This window comes from Ascaphus truei, chromosome 8 (genome assembly GCF_040206685.1).
Source record: "Ascaphus truei isolate aAscTru1 chromosome 8, aAscTru1.hap1, whole genome shotgun sequence".
Taxonomy (NCBI): Eukaryota; Metazoa; Chordata; class Amphibia; order Anura; family Ascaphidae; genus Ascaphus; species Ascaphus truei.
The window spans coordinates 52,371,723-52,398,306 of NC_134490.1; the positions used below are offsets into that span (position 1 = coordinate 52,371,723).

Below are 26,584 nucleotides of genomic sequence, written 5' to 3' on the forward strand. Positions count from 1 at the left end.
TTCGAGCTCGGCTAGTCCCACGAATTCGGGTATACTCGGGTGTATTGAGGTTTGTGACTGTTTTCTGTCCGAGTGCATTGCGTTATTTTCCAGGCAGGGATTGAAGCATTTTATTCCCGCTGGCTGCAATACTGCACAGTATATATATATATATATATACTGCATTACAATTCATGAATTTATGCCATCTGGTAGACACGCGAAGCATTGCAGCCTATTAAATCCTAATCATTATCATTTAACAGATCAGCCGCCCGTCAGCCAGGCATGAACCATGGCTGGGAAGGCAAACGCAACGGGGCTTGTCTGAGGTGAGGAGCGGCGCATTCCAGGTATCTGCCAGGTACATACTGGGTATTTGCTCGAATAAAGTGTGTCTCAGCAGTATATATATATGTTTATTTTTAATATTATGGGTCAGCGTTTCCCTCAGTTACGGTAGGTAGAACAGGGACAAAAACCCTCCCTCATACAGGGATCAGCACAGACAGAAAGTATCGAAATGGACCATACGGTTTACGGAGTTGTTTTTGAACACTGAGATCAGTTTCTAAGAAATAATGGAGAGACTGAAAACCGCTTTATGCTGAATGATAAAAAAGGACTGGCCCCCCAATATTCTTCTTCTTAATTTTCCCAGGTCCTCTGTCTTCACATGTGATCTGTATCATTGGCCACAGTGGTAACAGCATATCCAGCATATATATTATAATATACTCTGAATATCAGACTTTCCCATGAAATTCAGTGCTACTACTAGCACATTATATCAAAATATATCACAAATATTGCATAGAAAAGGTAATAGCAAGAGTCACATCTGTAGATACTGTAATATTTTTGCAGTGGATAACATTTTTGTTTACATCTACTGTATGCCAGTGCAGCTAAGCAGCTTCGGTAGGACAAGCAGGCATGGAATGAACAAGAAAGAGAATCATTCACATGTGTTATCACCACTGTGCTTTTGGGCTTCGTTTTGCAGTGGACAGTTCCTTATTTTTGCAAATGCACACGTTGTTTAGGCAACTCTGACAGTCTATAAATGTTAGGCGGAGCACGCACCAATTTCTTCCTCGGGGTTTGCATCTACAGAAACAATCTTAGGGAAAGTAAAAACTGTTACTGAATTTAGAATAAGTGCTGTATGTGCTTATCAAGCTAACCAGTATGGTTCTTGTCATATAATAATACCACCATTTTAATTGCAGATGTTGAAGATAAAATATTTGAAGCCACTGCTACAACCAAGAGTTTGGAAGCTAAAAAGGTCAAGATCAGTCAGAAACCGCAGTTAGACACAGACTGTTTGAGGTGAGAGACAAAAAACGCAAAATCTTTAAAGCAGCAGTCCAAACTGTCTTTTTTTATTTAATTTATTTCCCCCTTTAATATGTGCATCAGTACAATCCACACAATAAGCAATTCGCTAAGTTGCCGATCTCTCCGTTCTCCTGTGATCAATCTGTGAAGATACGGCTCGGGGGTTCACTAAATGGCTGTCAGTGCAGCAGAAGAGGACCAAAGATGCAAAGTTCTGTGGGGAAGATCATGTGACCAGGCAGTGACTAGATACAATTGGTGCACTGCTAGATAGAGGGCAGGGCTCAAAAAGGGGTGAACCAGAACTTGTTTCAGAAGAGGAAAGGGATGTGACTTTGTAAATGGTTGCTATAGAAACAAAAAAGACTTGTTACATTATAATACATTAAAAATGTAATTCAGAGGTTGTTTAAAAAAAATGTTGCAAGAATTTTCTCATCGTACAGAACTGATTTATTAAAAAAAAACACATGTAGGATATTGCTTGGTCAGCAGCTTTAACAAGAGCGGTTGAGACCTTGACCACTGGCCTCACTTGCTACAGATACACATTTGCTTCTCTTCCTCCTATTTGCCACTGAAGTTACATTATACCATCAGAAATCCCATTTTACATGTCACCAGTTTGAATGAGTTAAATCAGGGGTTCTCAACTCCAGTCCTCAAGACCCCCCAACAGGTCAGGTTTTCAGGATATCTCTGCTTCAGCACAGGTGGATTCAAGTGAGCCACTGATTCAGCCACCTGTGCTAAAGCAGGGATATCCTTAAAATCTGACCTGTTGGAGGGTCTTGAGGACTGGAGTTGAGCATCCCTGGGTTAAATAATCTTCTAGCATTTAAAAGGCAATTTGTTGTCAGTTTATTCAATCTGAAATACATACATTTCAGGCAGGTTCAATTACTGAATTGAATTAAAAAACCATTTGCCCAAGTTTCCAAAGCAGGTGAAATGTGCTTTTTTTTAGCCGGGAGAAAAATGTCGATCTTGTCAGATTTCGCAAACGATTCACTAAGTCTTTGATATCGATAGGTTTACTAGAGTACCCATTGACTTATATACCTCCCAAAACAAGAATCTACCTGGGTAATGAGCTCATTTGAATATGCAAAAGAGCCAAGGGCTCTCTCCTCACTCATCTCCCCCCCTTGTCTCCCTCGCCCCTCTCTCCCCCCCCACCTCCTCTCTGCCCCCCCCCCCCCCCACCTCCCTCTCTCCTCTCCAGCAAAAAGCCCTACAGTATTTCAGGGTCTGGTCTTAAAAATATTTGGTGAATTCTCAGTGGAAATGTGTGATTTTTGTTTATTTTTTGAGCAATATGCAAAATGTTGTGACTTTGGCGAAATTCACAAAAAAAACTTGCAAATATTGTTGAAACACTTTTGGACACATCTCACTCGCCTGTTTTATTTAACAATAATTCTAAGACATTTGTAACTTTTTTTTCAGTAGGCAGAGAATGGAATCGACTTTCTTTCCCCCCCTCCCTATCTGTAATTATAATATTTATTAACATTTTAATCAAAAAAGTTATATTTATATGAACACGACTGACATTTACTGAAATCATTTTGTCCTCCGTCTGGGAGTGAATGACTGGCGGCAGAAGAAAAATATAGTTTTCAGTTTCAAGGTTGAGCTTCTCAACCATTTAAAGACATGTGTATGTGTGTGTGTGTGTGTATAGATGAAGGAGTAGTGCCAAAAATTCATACTGAATGAAGGGCGCTTAGAAAATTTAATCAGGACTCTGTTTATTCACCTAAGTTTAAAGATCTAGCTTAGCATTCTGATGCGCTCAGTATAGGGAACAAAAACGTCATTATTGAAGCCATAGAGAAGCAAATGAAGCTTTTCTCCTTATAAATCATACCAAGAAATATGCCCACTAGAGCTGAACCAATGTTTCATATTAGCAATGGATTGCCTTGGGGCCCCAATTCTAGTGGGTTTGAGAAATATTTGCAATTTAATTTTATGTTAAGTTTATAAGCAGGAAATATCAATCTTCAGAGCATTATATTTCATGCCAAATGAGTTTCTGTAATAACAATCTGCTTGTTGATTTCTTCAAACTGTATTAGATGTTGTTGTGTTTCAGATAGAAGCACAAGTTTGGGAAGAATCTGGGTTTACTTTATATCTGCTCTACGAGAACAGTGGGTCATTGGGTTATTCTGCAACGCATTCATAATGTTCTTTACCCTCAGGTGGAGAAGACTGAGGCTTAGCGATTGCTCTTAAGGTACAATAGGGCAGTGAAAACCCTCTCTACCAACCAACAGGCAGAGACTGAAGTAGTGTGATTGCATATTCGGATTTGGTTAGGTAGGCAATATAGGAGAGTAGAGCGAGTGCTTCAGTGCGCAGTTTCCGTTGTGTACACTCCAAATTTAACCGAGTTTAAAAAGCAGTTCCTCTTACTTGTAGAAAAGAATATAAACAAAACAATATAATTATTAAACAAAAAGAAGAATGCACAGTCAGCAGATTGTACTTGTATTGTTGGATAAATCAGCATATCCCAGATAATTAGAGGCAGAGGGTAGTCTTAATAATCTAAATATATCTGTACCAAGTCCATCTGTAATTATTATACTGTAATGATACTTCAAATCCAATTTATGCGTGAAGGGATTTTCTATCCATATCGACCATATACCTTCAAAGTAATCAGGGCAGCCTCTATGCATATATATCAATTTCTAATATGGATAGGACTGATTAAACAGAATCAATCAACAATTGTAAATCTGTGCATTCACTTCCTTTCCATTCCACAGAAATCCATTTTCTAAATTATTAGCTTCATTGCCATTATCTTGTGATGATAACTAATAGCAAAGTCATCAACTAAGCCCAAGATACAAATCGCAGGACCTGATACCACGGGGAAATTAAACATCCTATGCAGAAAATCCAGCATTGCATTCCAAAGGGTGTGTATCACATGATATTGCAAACCATATGAAAGGAAGTACCGTAGTCAATATTGCATTTGGGGTGGGATGGGGGAGGGGGGGGCCTGCGGGAGAGACTCAGAGCTACCGGGTCAGATAAAAAATCCATACAGCAGCATTCCAAGATGACCGCAGGCGGTCGAGGCAGCAGTTAGGCGGCCGATACAGAAGCAGCCATTTTGATTCGGCACCCTCCGGAGCTGTGGAATTGGAAGCAGCGCTGGGATGGGGGGACAACACGGGGGTTGTTTCTTTGACTGGGGGAAGCGCATAAAAGTAAAGAGAGGCAGTGCGTCTGCTATACCTACGCCCCAGCTAACAGGACCACCGGAGCTCACAGACTGAGATCCGATCTCTCCCCTGAGGCCCCCTCCCCCATATAGAGAAAACAAAAGGAATAAGACAACCCATAAGATAAGTGGAACTATACATGGACTGTTAGTATAATGGATAAGGTGCAATTCATGATCCCGGTTATGACCCGGCTCTGTGTCAAGCACCTTGGGCCTTGACGAGTCGAAGATAAGATCACATTGGGGTAGTGCTACAAGCCATTGCCACTGTTGGCCAGTATGATATAGAGTGTTTTCATGCAGTTGTAACCAGGTAAATGAGTAGTGGGCCAGACCCCACCATCACTTAAATATGGGTTCCCCTACCAAATGTAGGGGGAGGTAGGTGGAGTAATCTAAGTAACAGAGGTTGCCAAATGTTTAAGATATGAGTTCCTGGGGCTGCTGATGGCCGGCCATAGAAGTTATGTTGTGGGTATTTGACCCGAGTTATTGTTTGACTCATGCCAATAAGTTGGCAAGTCATGAGTTTGATTGTTTGGGCCACCCAGTGAACCCAAACCTTTTTCATTTTAAGGTGTTAGTTTTGTACAGTTATTATTGTTCTCTCTTTCCCTATGTGTCTCCCTTCACCTTCAATAACAATAAGGCTATATGTTTCCAACATAATGTTTTGAATAACATGTATTTTCCAGTTCCTAAATCAGTTAGACTCAGGGTACCAGAAATGATCAAACTATTAGCTTTCAACCACCGTAATGTTGGGTACTTTTAAAATACGATCCCATAATGTCAAAGGGCTTAATAGACAAGCAAAACACCGGACGGTGTTCTGGAATTATAAAAAAGTGCTTGCAGATGTTATCTTTTTGCAGGAAACTCACTTTCCCAATTTTATATAGACTTGCAACCTCAACCCACCTTTCTACATAAACAATTCTCCCAAGTATTTTACTCATCTGTGGTAGTCAAAAACAGAGGTGTAGCCATAGCTTTCAATAATAAAACCCCCTTTCAGTTAGAACTTAAGAAAACCGATAAAGAAGGGCGATTTGTTCTCCTGACTGGTCGGATAAGTGGGATTGAGGTCACACTGGTCAACATTTATGCCTCAAACTCAGCTACAGTAGGGCCCCCTATTTTGAAAAAATTCTAAACCTAATTCAGGAATTTAGAAAAGACCTTCTGATTGTGGCAGGTAACTTAGTCCGAACCCCTAAATTAGATGGATCAGGCGCTCACGAGTCGGGAACAAGTCACCCCCCGACTCGGTAAGAATCAAGATTGATGACTAAACTGCTAGTGGAGTCACAGACTGTTGATATATGGAGGTTTCTTCACCCTACGGAAAGAGACTATACATTCTATTCGCCCCCCATAAATCATACTCTAGGATTGACATGATCTTGACAGATGCTAGACTGGTATATACAATTCCTAATGCTAACATAAATCCGATTACATGGTCAGACCATGCGATAATCGATATCACAATTCTAAACTAATACAGTCTCATACCCACCCACCAAAACCAGTCTCTCCCATTTACTACAGTCAAGTCACTTTACCACACTAACACCAGAACAGGTGTTGAAACTTAACCAAAGAATATCATGTGAACAAGTAGTGTCGGCAATTAAAGGCCTCAAAAACCTTAAATCTCCTGGTCCGAATAGTTTTTCCGGTATGTACTACAAAAAGTCCTACAAAAATATACTCCCCAGCTAACCATCCTATTTAATCAATTTATGGAGGGCAAGCCCATTCCCGACACTATGTCTTCAGCCAATATAGTGGTGATACCTAAAAAAGGAAAGAACCACACTAGCTGTTCGAGCTACTGTCCTATCTCCCTTATAAATACTGGCTTTAAGTTATTTCCCAAGATATTGGCCAACCGGTTAAATGAGTATATGCCCCATTTAGTGCACCACGACCAGGTGGGTTTTGTTCCCTCCCGACAAGCCGCAGACAATGTACGATGTATAGTAGACCTGATCCAGTCACCAAAGGCGGGGTGTACCCCTCTTCTCTGCCTATCTCTAGATGCCAAAAAGGCCTTTGATAGACTCGACTGGGATTTCTTGTTCTCTGTACTAAAACAGATGGGTTTTACAGGTCGATTCCTACAAGCGGTCAGAGGTCTATATCAACACCTTTCAGCTAGAGTTAGATGCGCTGGCCTTGTCTCAGATAAAATCCAAATAACTAATGCCACTAGACAGGGCTGTGTTTTATCCCCTCTACTGTTTGCGCTCTCAATAGAGCCTCTGGCAGCTAAAATTAGATTGAATCCCAACATCTCAGGGGTAACTATTGGTAAAGTTAATTACACAATTTCCTTATTTGCGGACAATGTGTTCCTGACCCTGACACGCCCCTTAATATCCCTCCTGAACCTCTACCAATCTCTTGAAGACTTTGGAAGTAGGCCGGGCTTTAAACAAAATCATACCAAATCGGCGGTGAACATGCCCACCGACACCGTTAAGCTTCTCAAGCTTAACTTCGATTTTACATGGAAACTCATTACATTCCCTATCTCGGAACTAATGTTACAAAATCATATGAAACCATATACAAATTGAATTACCCGAAACTCATTAAAATCCTAAAGAAAGATTTGGAATCCTGGAGCAAATACAATATCTCATGGATTGGCAAAATAATATCTATATAATGAATCTCCTTCCATGAATAATGTATTGTTTCCGTACTCTCCCCATTAAGATACCCCTTAAAAATCTAGAGGACCTCCAATCCAGGATTACCAAGTATGTTTGAAACATGAAACGCCCAAGAGTCAAAAGAGAGGTACTATATAGGCCTACGGGGATGGGGGTTTAGCTCTCTCTAATCTATTGAAATACTATCAGGCCTCCCAGCTGAGTCAGCTTCTGCTATGGAACTCGGACCCTCACTCTAGAGGATCGGTAGATATAGAGAATGCTGAGTCCAAACCAGCGGACATCAAAACCCTTTTATGGCTAACCAAATCCAACAAACCGCCAAATACTCTATCCCATCCAGTGATTAGACACTTGCTGACACTCTGGGACAGCCTGAAATTAAAGTGTAAACTCACAACAGAGTGTTCCCCTATGATCCCGCTCTTCGACAACCCAGACTTTGACCTAGGTAGAGCGACAGGTGCATTCCAAGCCTGGAGGACGGCCGGCATTGTCAAGTAGGAGATCTGTTCTCTTTCTGTAGGTTTATCCCGTTCCCAGAATTACAAAAAAATAGAAACCTGCCCCCCTTTGAGATATTTCGCTACCTGCAGGTAAAACATTTTGTTACACAATATTATAGAGTTGGTGTGTCCCCTGCCTCCACTTATTTTGAAACGCTTTATAGAAACCGAGCTCTGGAGAAAGGTATGATATCCACTCTGTACATATTCTAATTAGCTCTGATGAAGGTGGCAGATACTGTAGTATCTCTATATGCTAAAATGTGAGGAAGAACTAAGAGAGGTCCTCGATGACGAGGACTGGGCAGATATATGGGAAGCTGCAGCAAAAAGCTCAATATGCACTGTGGTAAAAGAGAACTCCTATAAATTACTATTTTGCTGGTATATGACGCCGGTTAGGCTCCATACGATATTTAACTCCCATTCGCCATCCTGTTTTAGAGGCTGTGGACAAAACAGAACAATGTCACATATTTGGTGGAGATGTCCAAAACTAGCACCCCTATAGAATCTCATCTTCCAACTTATTAATAGGTTGTTAAATGTTAAATTGAGACACGACCCATGGGTTGCCCTCCTGGGAAGAACTATTCAATATATGCTGTGAGCCTCAGCAAAGCTGATCGCACATATCATGTCAGCCACAAGTTGCTGTATTGTGATGTCCTGGAAGAAACAGGAAGCTCCCTCTCTAGCTATGGTTAAACGTAGGATATGGCATATCTCTGTTATGGAAAAGCTCACTGCATTTCTGAGAGAGAACTGCCAAAAGTTTTCCCAGATCTGGGATCCTGGTTTCACCAGAGAAGGGGGGCAGAGAGACAACAGAGAACTAGCCTTTATATAAGATGGAAAAATTGTTCCCCTTGAGGTTGTTCGGGCAAGGCCTGTAGGAAGGAATATTGCTTATAGATAGATACAGGAAAATAGACACGTTAAAAACCTAAAAAGCTGATAAAGAAGCTGCCCCCGTCCCCCTACACCCCCTTCCTCCCCTCCTTTCCTATGTATTTGTCTGGTCTATTTATTATTTAAACGTGTTGTTATTAGTAGTTGTTAATTTGACTCCATCATCACTATTCAATTTTAAATGTACAGTATGCGAAAACTGCTAGTTGTGATCCTGAATGTTCTCTTTTTATTTTCTGTATCCCATTGAAAACTGCAAATAAAATTAAGCTGTGGAAAAAATAAAATAAAAATTGCACTAGATGAGGTAGTATAGGCCTGCAATGTGCTGTATTAGGAGAGGTAATACAGGCCTGCAATGTGCTGTGTTACAAGAGGTAGGATAGGCCTGCAATGTGCTGTGTTAGGAGAGGTAATACAGGCCTGCAATGTGCTGTGTTAGAAGAGGTAGGATAGGCCTGCAATGTGCTGTGTTAGGAGAGGTAATACAGGCCTGCAATGTGCTGTGTTAGAAGCGGTAGGATAGACCTGCAATGAGCTGTGTTAGAAGAGGTAGGATAGGCCGTCAATGTGCTGCGTTTGAAATGATAGGATAGGCCTGCAATGTGCTGTTAGAAGAGGTAGGATAGGCCTGCAATGTGCTGTGTTAGGAGAGGTAATACAGGCCTGCAATGTGCTGTGTTAGAAGCGGTAGGATAGACCTGCAATGAGCTGTGTTAGAAGAGGTAGGATAGGCCTGCAATGTGCTGTGTTAGGAGAGGTAGGATAGGCCTGCAATGTGCTGTGTTAGGAGAGGTAGGATAGGCCTGCAATGTGCTGTGTTAGAAGAGGTAGGATAGGCCGTCAATGTGCTGCGTTTGAAATGATAGGATAGGCCTGCAATGTGCTGTGTTAGAAGACTTTACCCAACCCAGTACCTGAGCAGCAAACGGCAGCAAATGGCTGACACCTTTTGGCTGCCCTTTGGCTATCTGCCTTTGGGGCGACGCAGATGTAGGCTGAAGGGGTTCTAAATGAATTCAGCTGCGGTTTGAAATTCCTATGTCCAGAGTTATAAACACTGCAGGAGGGTGAGGCTGACGAAACACATAGCAGCAAGCAATCCCAGATTAGCAAACCCTTAGCACGCTGGTGCTGTGCAGAGGCGAGCAGCTCTATTAACCGAGAGTTAACAATTGAAATTATTTGAGTTTGTTGTTTCCATCTAAGATAACCCTCCAACAAAATACAGAAAAGTAAAATACAAAGATAGTGCAAATACATTTTGAAAAATACCTGTTATTTAAAAAAATAAGAGGAACACTCATAAACAGCATCCCGCCTATACTCTTACTCAACGGATTCAGGGGACAATGAGACCTCAGCCAATGCAGGAGTCACAGGGTTCTCAGAAAGTAGACTAGTAGAACACCACGAAACCTATTTAACAATATTAAAAAGTATTTTTTATGTGTTGTGTGGTGTGTGTCAACATCGTTTCTGCAAATAAAAAAAATGGCGCTAGGAAGTGAAGTTTGAGGCAGAGTGTGCATGATATATTTGTCTGTCAAGTTATTCTTTGTGTAAAAAACAACGCAAACATTTATTAGCGCATCGATATGTCTGAACGCAGTCTCTGTGTGTTGACGCTGAAATTCATGAACTGCTTTTGATTAATAGTAAGAGGGAAAGTGAATATATCTTCATAATTCATGTACTTTTTGATTTACTTTTTGGGTTTTATTCAGACTTGCACTGTATTTATGTACATATAATTTAACACACCCCATACAATTACTAAGAAGACGTGTGTCGAATGTAAGAACATGATTAATGACATACGATCATATGTCGCTAATGATTTCAGGTAAGTAAATAGATTTTCACTCTTTCATTTGTTTTGCAAACACATCTTCATACAGGGCCCCCGTAATGTTATCATTTAGACCAGTGGTGCCCAATACATTTGCCACTTTCCACACGTAGTGAATAGAACAATGTATTGTGGCGAACGGGGGCTCCAGAGGTGAGAGCCGGGACATCTGCCTGGCTGGCGGCTGCGGGTGGGCTCAGCTGCCCGGCGGCTGGAGGGGGGGGATTGACTGTCCGGCAGCTGCGGGGCCGGCACCTACTGACACAGCAACACACATGTGCACCGGAAGGTGGTTTTGCTTCCTCATTCGCCTGCGGGATCGGAAGCCACCCCCCATGTATGTTGTAGGGGGGTTGTGTATTTGGGGGGTGGGGTTATTATGTGTATTTGGTGAGGGTTATTATGTGTACTTGAGCGGGGGGAGGGGGTTATGTGTACTTGGGGAGGGTTATTATGTGTATTAGAATGGGGGGGTTTGTTTATTTAGGGGGGTTATGTGTTTTTGGGGTGTGGGGGGTTATGTGCATTTGGGGGGTTATTATGTGTATTTGGGGTGTGGAGGGTTATTATGAGTATTATTATGAGTGCATTGGGGGTGGGGAGCTTAGTTTGTTTTTTAGGGGTGTGGAGGCTTAGTGTGTATATTGGGAGATGTATATTGGTATATTCAAATTAGCATATTTTTCAGACATTATAGGTGTTCAGTTCTGTTCACAGGTATCTCTCCACGTAACGTATCTGGGAGGTACTGTACTTTACCAAATTAGGACTTTATCCCTATTGAAGGGTTATGTGCATTGGGAGTGGGGAGCTTAGTTTGTTTTTTAGGGGTGTGGAGGCTTAGTGTGTATATTGGGATACAACAATGGGAAAGGGGGAAAGGGGTAGAAACCCTCGCATCAGCCTCTAATCAAAAAGAATTGACAACGGTGCAATAAGGGGAAGGAGCAGAATTGTAACAAATAAACAAAAGACACCCTGTGGGCAGCACTCGTTGTAAGCAAATATGAATTGGTGGTAGATTTAAAATAAAAATGCTTTAATCGTATAATTTAAAATAAATGTAAAAATCGTTTGATAAAGCGCCCCAGCGAAACTTACGTCAGGTGGGAGGCGGCTACAGAACTGACGTCATCACGCATTGACGTCCCCATGCCGAGCAGAGGGTGAGAGGCACTGTATAGTGCCGATACGCGTGTGAAGGGAGACTGGGTCTATATACCAGAGACACCAGGTATGCTATAAGGTATCTTTTGGCAGCAGGATTTTGAGCAGGTAAAACTGCATATGCCAGCGCTACTCCGCGGCATCAACCCTGACGAGGGCTTAATCCAACCAAAAGAGATGCGGTACATATTTAATTACCTTACCTTACCCAGCACGTGTAAATTGTAATTGCTGCTGACTACTTTTGCACTGCATATAATCCCTCTCCCCTCGGCTCATTCATGTGTTTGCTCATTATTATTTTTTCACAGTCTGTTTACCTATTTGCTACTGTGGCACATTTGAATTAGGGGGCCATAACTGGATACGGACTAGATCCATGCCCCAGAGCTGTAAAATACATTTTGTAAGCTCTTGTGCACTTAGTTACTGATAGTTACTGAATGACCAATGTATTTTGTGAGGTATTATTAAGCTAGTTTAAGTGGCACATTTATACTAGGGGGCTATAACTGGATACGGACTAGATCCGTGCCCCAGAGCTAAGCACCACACTTTGTGAGCTCTTGTGCACACTAATATTTAACACATTGCCTACCATATCCATCTTTCTATAGCTAGGTTTGCTTTAACCCTATATTGAGGGTACTCCTCACTATCAGCAACTTTATTTCATTGTGGACTATCAAATTACTATCAGTGAGCTTTCACTCTATTGCTATCCACTGTACATAGCACATTGATATATACCTTTGCATGGGTAGTTCTCCGTCACCTGTATCTACTTTACAGGCTTTTTAACCTTGTTATTGCTGAACTAGGGGGTTGACTATTCAGTCCTTGATTGTTGATCTCTGCTAATTAGCAGTTAGGTGGATATTCCACCTCTCCCCCTACATCTCAGTTACAGTATTTTATGTATTTTTGTCTGTTTTTTGTATTTTGTCACCACAGTCAGTTGTCCACTCTTTCAACAATTTTGACATTTATTTTAAATTATACGATTAAAGCATTTTTATTTTAAATCTACCACCAATTCATATTTGCTTACAACGAGTGCTGCCCACAGGGTGTCTTTTGTTTATTTGTGTATATTGGGAGATGGGGAGAGAGGTGGGGGTGTGGGTAAGAAAGCGAGGTGGGAGGAGGAGGAGGGATAGGGGTGGTGTGAGAGAGGGCGTAATGCAACGGGCATCGTGACTCGCGAGCATGAAACTATTGTGACTCACACGAGAACGTGGTGAAAATGTAAAGACGACAACCACAAGTGTTGCTAGCTTTGAATTCCTATTGGACACCACTTGTTTCAGACCAGTGACCGTACACTAAATAATTGTTGCGAGAGACAGGGAGAATCCTACCCAGTGATTTATATACTGTACCTCCCAAAAATTACTTTATACAACACGTGGAGAGATACTAGGGAGCAAAACTGAACCCACCTGGGAAATATGCCAATTTCGATATGCAAAGTATATTCAAATTAGCATATTTTTCGGGCATTATAGGTGTTCAGTTATGTTCACAGGTATCTCTCCACGTACCGTATCTGGGAGGTACTGTATTTTACCAAATTAGGACTCTCTCCCTATACTGTATTTCAGGGTCTGGGAGTAACGCTACGTTTAGGTAAGAAATGCTTTGAAGCTAACGCAATGTACTGTAGTGCTAACTTAACCCAATGTTCAGCCTGTGCTAATGAGTTTTTGCATATAATTAACTTTGTGGATATGGGGTAAACTGAAGGAAAATAACGTGTAGTGTATCTCGGCCTCTACCAGGAGTCTTAAGCGAAACAGAATCACTCCACTCTATCCTAGTGCTGTGTGCGCAGTGAGCACTATTACACTGGCGACACACTTTATTCGAGCTCGGCTAGTCCCACGAATTCGGGTATACCCGGGTGTATTGAGGTTTGTGACTGTTTTCTGCCCGAGTGCATTGAGTTATTTTCCGGCAGGGATTGAAGCATTTTATTCCCGCTGGCTGCAATACTGCACAGTACATATATATATACTGCATTACAATTCATGAATTTATGCCATCTGGTAGACACGCGAAGCATTGCAGCCTATTAAATCCTAATCATTATCATTTAACAGATCAGCCGCCCGTCAGCCAGGCATGAACCCAGGCTGGGAAGGCAAATGCAACGGGGCTTGTCAGAGGTGAGGAGCGGCGCATTCCAGGTATCTGCCAGGTACATACCGGGTATTTGCTCGAATAAAGTGTGTCGGTGCAGTAGCTCAGTTATGGGTACAAACAATTGCTGTCAGTTGCCCTTTTCCTAATCCCACGCTTCATTCTGAAATTACCCAGGTGCTTTCTATTTTGGAGATCAACTTTGATCAAATATACATTTCTTTCTTTATAAATATAACATTTAATTTTTTAAGAACTGGGTTAAACTTGTCACTGATAGCTGCACCTTTTGAATCTTTAAACTTTTTAATTAGTTAAATTGGTGTAAACCTCTTTATGTGCCTAATAAAAGCAGTATGTACAACATATACAGTACTGTTAGATATACTGTGATATTTGAGTCAGTCATTGATATGAAAAGCTAAATATACATATATTACAGTAATGATAATTTTATTTCATAAAGCGCTTTTGTCCCAATGGTATTGAAAGTGCTTTACAATTACAGTACAGTGAGCAGTACGCAGCTATAACCCGGGCAGACCAGGCGAAGCCTGGGGGCCCGCTCTCCCCGCACCTGTCGGGAGCCCATCGCTCTCTTCAGACAGGCGAGGGGAGATGGTATTCGGCGGCGGGTCCCCGGCGATAAATAGAAGCCGACAGCTGTTACACAGGCAGAGCAGGAGAGGAGTACGCTCTGGCAGCAGACACCGGAAGTAAGAAATACTTTTGGATCAGACCACTAGAGCGCGCTGCTCCCCTACTGTCCTGCTCTGTAACAGCTGCTAATTCCTCTGCCGGCTTCTGTTTATCGCCAGGGACCCGCTGCCGAATACCATCTCCCCTCGTCTGTCTGAAGAGAGCGATGGACCCCCGACAGGTAGGAATGAGGGCGAGGAGGTGGGAAGGTGATGATGGGGGGCGGGAGAGGTAATGATGGTGGGGGGGAGAGAGGTGATGATGATGGGGCGAGAGAGAGATGATGATGATGGGGGGAGAGAGGTGATGATGGGGGGGAGAGAGAGGTGATGAGGGGGAGAGGGAGGTGATGATGATAGTGGGGTGGAAGGAGATGTGATGATGGTGGGGTGGAAGGAGATGTGATGATGGCGGGGTAGATGATGGTGGGGTGGAGAGAAAGGTGATGATGGTGGGGGGAGAGAGAGGTGATTATGGTGGCGGGAATAGAGAGAGGTGATGGTGGGGGGAGTGAGGTGATGAGGGTGGGGGAAGAGAGGTGATGGTGGGGGTAGAGAGGTGACGATGATGGGGAGATGTGATGATGGATGGAGAGAGGATGGGGAGAGATGGTGATGAGGAAGGGGAGAGATGATGAGAGGGAGCGATGGGGAGGGGGAGATATTTTGAGAGAGAGAGAGGATGGAGGATGGAGAAAAAAATTGCAGTCCGTATTAATATTAATGGGGACCTGGATTTTTTTTGCTCGGGAGCCCATGCATGTCTAGCTACGCCACTGCAGAGAGCAGCGCTATTTCGAAATTCGTCCCTTCCCAGATGAGTTTATAATTTATGTTTTTGGTGCCTACGGCACAGGGAGATAAAGTGACTTGTCCAAGGACCTGACACCGGGATTTAAACCAGGTTCCCCCGCTTCAAACTTGGTGTCATTGTTTACAGAGTCAGTGCCTAAAGAATATAAAGATGGATCACATATTTGGTTCACTGTTCAAATGTTTGAAAATAACATTGGCCCTGCTCATTATGCTATATTTATGCAAAAAAAAATCCAGGTCCAAAAATATGTAAAGACATTTGCTGCACCAGGGTTCAATAAACCTTAAAAACATATAATTCAGCAGGCAATACTGTCTTAAAGAATGAAAGATGATAGTTATATCTGTATTTGTAACTTCCCTTTTTCTTTGATACGAAGTATTGGGACAGCAGTTCTATTTGCAAGGTTCTTTTTATAGGCAAGGTAGCATAGACTTCAAAGGGTTAATGTACAAACCTTTTTACATGTACACAGGCTAAAAAAAGAACTGGACTCATATAAAGAAGATGATTTGGAAAATGTTTATGAGGCTCTACGCATGGAGATAGAATTTTTGCAGGCGGTATGTCCTTTTTCTTCTTCTCTATGAAATTAAAGTTTATTCAGAAGCAAACATATGTTTTGCAGCATTATGTTGTAGTTTGATTCGTGTCTTAATACGGTTGTGTCTCAGAAATGTAATGTACTGCTGCTGTATACCATCTCCGGTTGTGTTTTACTTGGTTCCAATGCGAACACTGCTATTTTAGCGGTGTGTAGTGCGTCTGCATACAGATTCGATGAAGCAAAACAAAATTAAAACGGAAAAGATGCTACTGCATGAAGGGTATTTTTCTAAGTAGACACTAGCTTAGCAAAGCATTGTATGGTTATCATCCTTTTCGTGCTGGAATGTCCTTGACCCCTGATTGCCATGGACATGCTGGTACCTCGACTACTCCATCGACTTGGGTAACAATCACATGGTTGTGACTCTCAGACTCCTGAACTCGGCAGCAGGCGGGAAAGCTCTTGTTGTCTAACCTTACCACTCAGAGCCATTCTTACAATCTCCAATACACGAGCAAATATAAAGGGCCACTAGCATGCCGTTCCTTGTAACGTCCAGTTCATCATTATGGCACTCAAGAGTTAAATATATGAAAGCTAGAAATACAATGTTTGCATGGCTTTCTTGCCGTACTTCTCTCAATCTATTACTGTAGATTGATTGATTTTTTTTTTGTGTTTTTCAAAGTTTGTTTGCACAATAAATATTTACAGAAACTTTGAAGAAATAAAGGTTAGCATAAACCCCCACCCTCCCCCCCACAAAAACATAACATGAACCAAAATATACGGACACATAAAACACATAATATTTACATTATCTGCATAATTAAAATATATTTACACAACTGTAGATTGATTTAATAGCACTAAAAAACATTTCTGGGGTACCACTTAAATAGGACCAAAAAATGAAACTAAGTGACACTGCCGTTCTCTGAACTGAGTGTGGGAGGGAATAGGGGTGTGGTCAGGTTGCAGACTAAGGCCGCGCTTATTGTCCCGGCTATGGCGATGCGAAGACGTGATGTCATCCGTCGCCGTTGTAATAGCGATTTCTGCTTATAGTGTAGGAGACAAGAGACGGCGGCCTGGGGGACGTGGCGGGGTGTGGCCGTGAGCTGTTCACCCTCATTGGCTGAACCACTCACGTGCCGCTGATGTCATGCGCGGTCACCGAAATTTTTTTTTCCATTGACTTCAGTGATTTTGGTCGCTGTGTCGCGGTCACGCCCACTATAGGCGCACGCGATGGATTAAATCAACTTGTTTTGATGCGATGCACCATAGCCAGGACTATAAGCGTAGCCTAACACAGTTTCTGTGTTGGACAATGCAAAGTAATAGAGCTGAGTCCATGACAGCATTTAAACAGCCCCTTGAGAGCTCCCGGTGTTGGGAGTGAAAGTAATTATAGTTGTGTGGCTAGCACAAATGGAAGGATATTCATAGGAAATGTAAATGGCAAGAGTTCTAATAGTAGCCTTCCACCTTTTAATGCTCATTTATTGTAAGAAATTAAGATTTCAACTGTTATGAAAATGTTATAACACAATCTGTTTATTCCCTAAACTGTAATAACCATTAGTGATGGTTAACAGGCAGCAAAGTACTTGGCCATTAAAGATCTCCAACAGCTCTAAAAGTTTTCTGAATAAACCCCAATGTTCAAACATGCATTACTGCTTTAAACAGATTACAGGCTAAGCAGTTCCACTGGCAGAATTATAAGAACATTCTAAATCCTTCTCTCTTTTTTGCTTTTCTAGAAATTATCTCAAAAGGCTTCCCATGGAAAAAAAATGAATCTGAGCAGATAAATGGCACGTAACTGTGTGTTTATGTGGACACATGTAACCAGCTGTGATGCTGAGAACACCAGTGCTATCCATATATACAGTAACTGAAGCTCTAATGGTAAATGTTCAGTTTTTCTCAGTTGTGATATTGTCGGTTTACAAGAGAAAGAGGTATTTCTGTAAGTGGAAATGTCAGTTATTTTGAAATAGGAATCTGTTTTCACTTCTTTAACGTTACGTGTTGATTTGCTTATCCTTTCCACAAATGGAACATTTTGGTAAAATGGCTGGAGGCCAACATATCTCTTCTGCAGTTTTTGGTAGGTTTAAACCAAGGGTGGCCAACTCAGAGGGTTCAACCAAGTCAGATTTTCAGAATATCCCTGCGTCAGCATAGGTGGCTCAAATTGTGCCACCTGTGCTGAAGCAGGGATGTGCTGAAAACCTGACCTGTTGGTGGTACTGGAGGACTGGAGTTGGCCACCTCTGGTCTAAACAAAATTAATGTTCATGTTCTGTTAATATGCAAATTACTAGTTCAGGTTCAGCGCAATGAAATCCCTGGAAATGCCGCTATATATGAAACTTACACTGTACGGTACTAATGCCTTTGATTGTGGGAAGTCACATTATTTGGTTCTTTAGTGTCTGCATTAGAAGCAGGAAACATAAATAGATTTATATCAGCTCAGGCCCGGCACTATGATGCACAGCACATTTACAAAAATGACAGCAAGAGAGGCAGAAATGGCTAACCCATTATACAACGATTGTTAATAGACTTTGGGGCCTATGCAGAGAGCAGCGAATTTTAAAATTGGCGAATTTATTAAAAAGTAGCTTTTTTGGAGAGTTTTAATCTCCATATGCAGAAAAGTGCGAATTCTGCTATGTTTAACATGGATGCGTGTGGCGAGTTTAAATTGGCGAGATGCGCGCTTCAGAAACGTGTAAAAACAAATTCGCGCCTTTTTTTTCCCCTTTACTATAGGCGGCGAGCGCCATCTTTTCCTGGCGCGGCAAAAATGTGAGATGCTAGATGCCATTCGCGCCTCTCTGCATTAGGATATTTTTAAAACTGGCGAGGTTCTCGCCAGCCGCGAGGCGAGTTTTACAAATAGAAAAGAAAAATTGGCGCGTTTTTCGGAACTCGCCATTTTCTGCTGCTTTCTGCGCGATTTTCTCCAAAAAATGGCGAATTTCGAAATAGCGCTGCTCTCTGCATAGGCCCCTTAAACACAATACAATGACTGTGAATCTGTATGTCCAAGGAACAATTCTTAGGGCCTTAGATGTTACAGTAAGTGGGAATGGCAGCTGTAACTCCCAGGTGAGCCCACACAAAGAAGGAATTTCTTCTGCTCGTCACTCCCCAACACCCCAATCCCCCTTGCCACCTCCCATCTCCCCCCTCTCCCCTCCTCTTCCCACCTCCCCCTAGATACACACTTTTATTTTTACATGTGTGGGAAGCAGAGGCTCCCAGAAGTTGTACCTTGTTAATTTCCGCGGAAGGTGCTGCTGGCAACATCCCTTTAGGGGAAACAAAATGGAAGTTCAAATCTCCCGCATTACACGGACCAATAGGAAGCCTCAACATCATCCATGGTGGTTGCCTATTGATCCGCGGTTCAGCTCCAGGACCCATTGCTTCTCACACATTAATAAAAAGGGAACAGGGTGTGGACTGTTGCTTTAAGTGAATAGGCTTTCTTTGCAGCACGATGGTTTCATTAATGATGCTGCTTCAGTTTAACACAACTGCAGACATTTCTGACACATAACGCAAGTTGAGTATTTTGGCAGTACTTGTTTCTCTTGGGGAAGAACTTGGGGATTGTGATCCTTCAAGGAAATGGGAATGGCGTAAAATATCTCACAGACTGCTGTACATTACATTGCTAAAGGCACTGATATCCAGTCATTACTAATCAATTGTGCTGAATCCTAGTACACAAATTATTCATCAGATAGACACTCTGTTGCTTGGAATTTACAGCTAAACACTGGGTTTTGATGTTCAATACGTTTCAGACTTCTAACGAGGCGTTTTCGTCCACTGAATTGAGCAGGGATCCTGAGCCATAATCGGTCTCATCATGAGTTGTCCGATACAATTTATATATTATTCAGTTGAGAATCTACTGGATCATACAGTGAGAATTAAAAAGGTGTTATAGTGCAATAGCATTTCTTCCCGACATCATTCACAACACCCAGCTATGATCAAATTATCACAATCCATCTTGATTTATTTTGCATAATCCTATTCAGTTTAATCTTTGGAACATAATGTTTTATTTCTTCTCTCACTTAAATCTGTTCAATAAAATTGAATTATTTATAATTGTTGTTCTTGTACATTAGGAGATATACATACCAAGAGCTCTGTAAGGGATGGATATTAACTTTTTTTTTACAGTTTATGGGTAGCATTCTGCAAAAAGTGTTCACGTTGCACTAAATGGTTATTGCTTTATTCCAAGTACAGTACTACTGGATTAATAAATGGTCTTTTCAAAAACTGCTTCCATTTGTTTTCTAACTCGCTCTCTTCTTGCCATTAGCCCACTTATTGGTACAGGTACATTAAGTTACTCCTTCTGTAACAACGTTTGCCTCGGTATCTTGAATACTGTAGGGGTGGGCAAAACTGTCAATATCCATTTCCCGGAAATCCACGGATCATTTTGACAAAATCCATCCCGCACACTAAAATCCACATACGGATTGCATACAGTATTTACAAATCTGGGCAGATTAATTCTAATCCATCATTGGATTTAATTGTATATGTATTAAAAGGTACGTTGTACAGGTCATTATACATCTCTAAGGGGTATTTTGCCCACTTGAAGTATTTAGGAGTACACCTCTAAAGGATTGCCTTTTCCCTCTCACCATATTCTAATATAAATGGAATAAAACACGTTTTCTGACACACAATTAGAAACAAGGTGAAGCACAGCTGTGACAGTAATTCTGCTCATCAGCTGGTTTAGCTCACGCTGCCAGAGCTGTGGCCTAGAAAAGCAGGAGTTGTGGGTTCTAGTCCGGTTGGGTCTATCACCATTCCAGTCATTCAGTTGGTGCTTTAGGATTATTATAAACGCTATATAGTTGGTATGGAAATAGTTTTTGGAAGTGTGGGAGGGGACTCATTTAAATATACTTTGCATAGCCATCAGTATATCTCCCAGCCAGGCACCTTAGGTGTGCTTCTTTTTCAGCCCTGGCATGTCTCACTCATTTATTTGGAGGTACATTAGAAAGGATGTGTGCGTGTGTCCGTCTGTGTGTGTTCTTTTTTTAAGAATCCGTTTGCAGATTGTTCAAAAATTCGTCCGGAAACGGATTGTTTTTTGTCTCTGAACCTCCCCCCCACCACCCGAATTTACAATGCATCTGATCTCAGATGCGTTATTAGAGATGGTTGTGGTTCCTTACAATGCATCTGATCTCAGACGCGCAATTGGAGAGAGTAGGGGTTCCTTACAATGCATCTGATCTCAGATACGCTATTAGAGAGGATTGGGGTTCCTTACAATGCATCTGATCTCAGACGCGCTATTAGAGAGGGTTGGGGTTCCTTACAATGCATCTGATCTCAGACGCGCTAGTCGAGAGGGTTGGGGTTCCTTACAATGCATCTGATCTCAGACGCAGTATTAGAGAGGGTTGGGGTTCCTTACAATGCATCTGATCTCAGACGCAGTATTAGAGAGGGTTGGGGTTCCTTACAATGCATCTGATCTCAGACGCAGTATTAGAGAGGGTTGGGGTTCCTGACAATGCATCGGATCTCAGACACGCTATTCAAGAGGAATAGAAGAAAAGGAGAATATCCAGAGCAATAACTGGATGGCAGAATCAAGTTGCACTGTACCCAGGTAGGTCAAGTAGAAAAGGCTTTATTTGGACAAACAGGAGATGGCAATCTCCATAAACCACTTCCTATGCATTTCACGCCTAAATGGCGCTTTCTCAAGGAGTACAACATTTAAATACATTGTAGGTGAGTGCAATCCGTAATTAAAAATGATCAAAAATTATCCAACCAATCGTTAACTTTGCGGGTTAACCTCTAATAGATGGATATTTTGTTATAATCACTGCGCTATTAGAGAGGGTTGGGGTTCCTTACAGTGCATCTGATCATAGACGCACTTTTAGATAAGGTTGGGGTGCCTTACAATGGATCTGATCTCGGACGCGCTATTAGAGAGGGTTGTAGATCCTTACAATGCATCTGATCTCAGATTTAGATTGCTAGTGCACTATTTTTGTAAGCAATGCACAATTGACCTCCCAGGGCTTTATTACTTAATGTATCTGGCTCAATAGCATCAACACTTGAGTACACTCAGAGAAATAAAGGGTTAAAAGACTGAGTGAGAGATTGGGACATTATATTTCAGTTTTATGACAGACATTTAATGTGCCTGCAATATTATATTACATACAGCTGCAATGTGCTTTTTCATTTATACACTTTGCCGTAATGGCATACACATTAGGTTCCATTTTTATTATCACACTACTGTGTCTTTATGTATACAAAGTATATTTTTAACGTAATGGTTTCACTGATAAACCCATGGATCTCATTTAAAGCCATAAACAACAACAGTGACATTCTGCGGCTATGAGATGTTAAATTGAACAGTGCCAGAAAATGTATATTTATGTGAATCAGTTTGACTGCGTACGTTTTCTTATCATTTGAAGATGTAACTTTAACCACATATATATTACAGATTTTCAAAATCAACATCAGTATTCCATGGCACTCTTCTACTGGCACAAAAAAAGGTCTAAAGAAACAAGTTTTAAGAGGTTGGGAGGGGCAGGGAAAATGTGAGGAACTTCTTCTTTGCAGAAAGGGTGGTGGATACATGGAGTGGCGTCCCAGTAGAGATTGGATAAATTTACAACTACTTTGGATAGACATAAGGGTATTCTAAATATGAAAGAAAGCAAAAGATCTTATAGTGTCTGGGGTTTCACAACTGATAGGACATGGAAAGAAGAGGTGAACCTAAGGCTTTCTTATCTGCCATCAATTTCTATGGTTCTTTGTTGTTGTTTTTTTTTGTTGGTAAAATGGTCTGTTTACTAATTTCTCTTAAAGATATTCAGCTCTTTCTCTATATATTATATTTTAGGTCTTTATAAAAACTGTAAACTCAGTTTCCATGATCAAAACTTAAAATATAATATCACAGCCGAAAAAGAATGGTAAGAATTACTGTGGAAAGACAGACAATTCTTCACTGTATTTTTGATGTTTTAACATCCTTTGAGTAGGTTGTAGGCTTATAGCCCATGCGTGCCTGCATGCCTGCCTGTATCTCCTTGGGTCCCCTTTATTTCCTCTATTCCTCTTCTTCCCTACCTGCTGCCATGAAGATCACGCTACTTAAAGGTAGAAAAAACTATTAGGACACTTGTTCTCGTGGCATTTCCTCCCAAGCTCGAACCAGACTCAGACAGGAAGGGCAGTTGTAATTCAGAGCTGTCTGCTGAGAGCAGGACTGCAGGAGTTTAATCGGTACGGACTCAAACCCTCCAAATTTGACCATCTCTTGATAATATTTATTGGACCAGAACAAAAGGTCCTTATATCTTTGTGCGCAATATAAACTTTGTAGACCACAACTGAGTCTCTTTAGATGTCACAGTGTTGGATAGTGCATGAATCTTCTGTTATTCACCTGTGAAACATACACATTTTGTGACAAAGGTTCTGTTCATTTTGTTTGGTATGGATAATATATTTTGCAACCATTCTTAGTGAACCCTCCTTTCTGTACCCAAATGTTCATGTGCTATTTCTTTCTAGCTGGTGTATGAATTCTGCTCTATTTGCACTTATATAATGTAGCTAGATGAGAGGGATAGGAATGTGTGGTGCGGTCCCTAGCCACTGAGTTACTGGTATTTGAGCAACTCAGAAGCAGCGCTGGCATCCGATCCCTAACAGGCTGGGGTACCGGGAGGTTTGGACAGGATGGCACGAGGAAGTATTGCAGAGCTATACTTGATGAAGGACCCTGAGAGGTTTCAATGAAGCTGCTTTTCTTTTTTTAATATTACAGTATTGTAGCAGGGGGTTTCCAGAGCTTAACCGCATTGATTTCAGGTCCAGGGACCCCTGCTTCCCGAGTTACAGGCCCCGTTATGGGATGCCGGTATCCCTCTGGTTAATTTAAATCCCCCGATCACGTGGGCCATGATGCGAACTTAAACATGGCCACCGGGATACCGACACCTGTAACCTGTAACTTGGGAAGCAGGGGGTCCCCGGACCTGAAATCAATGCGGTTCATTTCCGGAGACCCCCTGCTACAATACTGTAATATTAAAATAAAATAACCCCCCCCCCCGTGTTCGCCTGTTAGAGGCACGCAGGTAGAGGGACTGATCCAGTCTATCTCTGACTGCGCGTCTCTTACAGACAGGTAGAACCCAGTAGGATTCACACAGCGCGAGTCCCATTTAAACGCAGGGACATCCGCTGTGTTAATCCGATGCTACATTACAGCTGATATGGCCCATCTCTCTGGGGTTTTGATCGTAATCTCTATGTTTTTCACGAGATGTGGTCGAATACAAGTAGCTGCATTTGTACTTTCAGTCCCCTAACCTACAGTCCACTTACCTTCAGTCCATTAACCTTCATTATAACCTGTTTTTACTTTTCTAGGACCAATAAGGCAGCTAGAACCGCTCAGTTTAGAGTTTTAATTCCATACTGTAAGGTATTACAATTACAAACATTGCTATAGTAACGTCAGTGAGTGATTCTTGTAGTAATCCTCTGTATATACCTGACAAGAGGAGGTTGTATATCCTCCAAAACCTGGCGATTGTCTTTTTCTGTTTACGATATAATAAATAGAGGATTTAGACACTATTCCTGATGTGCTGCTGCTGTGAATTCCTGCCCAGCTGAGTAAGTGAACATGGCTGATTGCAGGATGCAGCAGTAAGTAGAGATTGCACTGGGAATGAAAGTATAGTGTCAGTAAAACACATCCAGAAATCAAGGAGAGTGCTGGGTTATGCTACTATCTTCGTAATCCTCTATTGCCATCTAGAGGAGAATAAGTAATTATTTATCTCAATCCCTCATGGACTAAATGGACATTGCTTGGTTGCTCAGTTTAGTAAAATGTAGCAAAATGTGTAATATTTTTAGGTAAATTCTATGAGGATTTTCCATGACTTGTGTTGAGTTTTTTTTGGTACAGTGTAATATCTTAGTTACTTCTTTGATTGTTTATGATTATATTTCAAGAAAGGTTATAGAGCTTATCAATTAAGTATTTTATAGTAATAATTCTATTTTATCATATGTAGGAATTCTAAACCTGTCCAGAATAGGACTATGTGTCGCTATATTAATTTTGTGTTATTTATATGTAATTATGATGTAATTATTATGATGTAAGTTATATTATGGACGTATGCATATTTATATAGGTTTATTTATGTTTGTTATACTTTATGCTATTGAATAGCAGTGAGTTAGAATTGTATCTGGTATTTTATTCTTGTGATGTAATATTTCAGCCAGAATGCATGGTGATCATGTTGAGACTGCCATGTCCTTCATTACCCCACAAGGGGGGGGGGGGGGGCACAAAGGGTTTTATGAGTCCATTAGGACATAAGGTATTTAAGAGACTGCATCACCACTGAAAGCCACACCCTGACGAAGAGGCCACGCCTCTAAACGCTTGGCTTTCATTGGTGAAAGAAGGAAGGTTTGGTGTGTGAGGAGTGCAGAACGGGATACTGTGGAGGAGAAGGAAGGGAGCGGATAACTTGTTGGTCCGGTCTGTAATTACATCATCCCTGAACCGCCGATCTGCTGCGACGCTGAAACGGGGGAAGGAGTCACGTGGTGCGGAAGGAGACTCCGGGTACTGTGGAGGCAACAGGGAGCAGCGGACGCGCTGTGGCAGCAGGCGGAGTATCCCCACAGAGGAAGATTTCTGCACACCAGATGCACAATTCTGCAAACCATTGCCTATTGTTACTGGATGTTTGTGAGGGTATTTCTATTGTTTGTCTAAGTTTTAAGTAAAAAACGTTATTGCACCTGGAGGTGTGCGCTTTCGTTTCTTCTCTTTTATCTTAGTTCCCTACTGGAGTGCTGGGTTGGCACCCTGAACCAAGAGAGCAGCACCCGCTGGAAATATTGGACTGAACTTTGTCTGCTACACTGTAAGGTTGTTCCTTAATCAATGACCAAGGGGTCATACAGTTGTACATAATTTTCATTTATATTGTTTAGTATGAGCGTCTGTAGCTGAGGCTCTTACATATGCATTAATATATTTATATTAGGATCATTGTTTAAAGTACGGTCACAGCAATTATTTTACTGTGGGTGTATTTTGCACATCTTTTTGTGTGTTGTTTTCTCCTTTTGAGCCGAGGAGGTTAAATCCACTTATTTATGTCATTATTATATTGGTTTTTAGTAGAATCAGCTTGTACGAGTTTGGGGAAAAAAAAAATATATATATATATATATATATACTGTATATATATATATATATATATATATATATATATATGTATATATATATATATATATATGTATATATATATATATATATATATATATATATATATATATATATATATATATTATGTGTAATTTATATGTTGATGACATTTCCCCGTTAGAGCTCAGAGACAAGGAATTGCTGTAATAAGTTTAAGGTTCTCCGATTATTAAGGTGAGGCCAGTCTTGATGGTCTGTGCAATTCAGATAAGAAGTATCCAAATAGAGATAAGAAACAAGTTGTGTATTACTAAATACTGTAAATGTACAGTAAAATGCTACATCTTCCCAGAACATCT

At 41.3% G+C, this 26,584-nt stretch overlaps 1 protein-coding gene across 1 annotated transcript in view; it reads left to right on the forward strand.

Annotated features, from left to right (window-relative positions):
• CCDC172 (coiled-coil domain containing 172) overlaps positions 1-20,230 on the forward strand; it is a 32,444-nt gene extending 12,214 nt beyond the window's left edge. Inside the window, exons 6-8 of the mRNA XM_075611992.1 lie at positions 1,212-1,314; positions 15,833-15,920; positions 17,677-20,230. Coding sequence (XP_075468107.1) covers positions 1,212-1,314; positions 15,833-15,920; positions 17,677-17,727 — 242 coding nt within the window. The 3' untranslated portion in view covers positions 17,728-20,230. The remainder of the gene's footprint in view (positions 1-1,211; positions 1,315-15,832; positions 15,921-17,676) is intronic.
• The last annotated feature ends 6,354 nt before the right edge of the window (positions 20,231-26,584 follow it).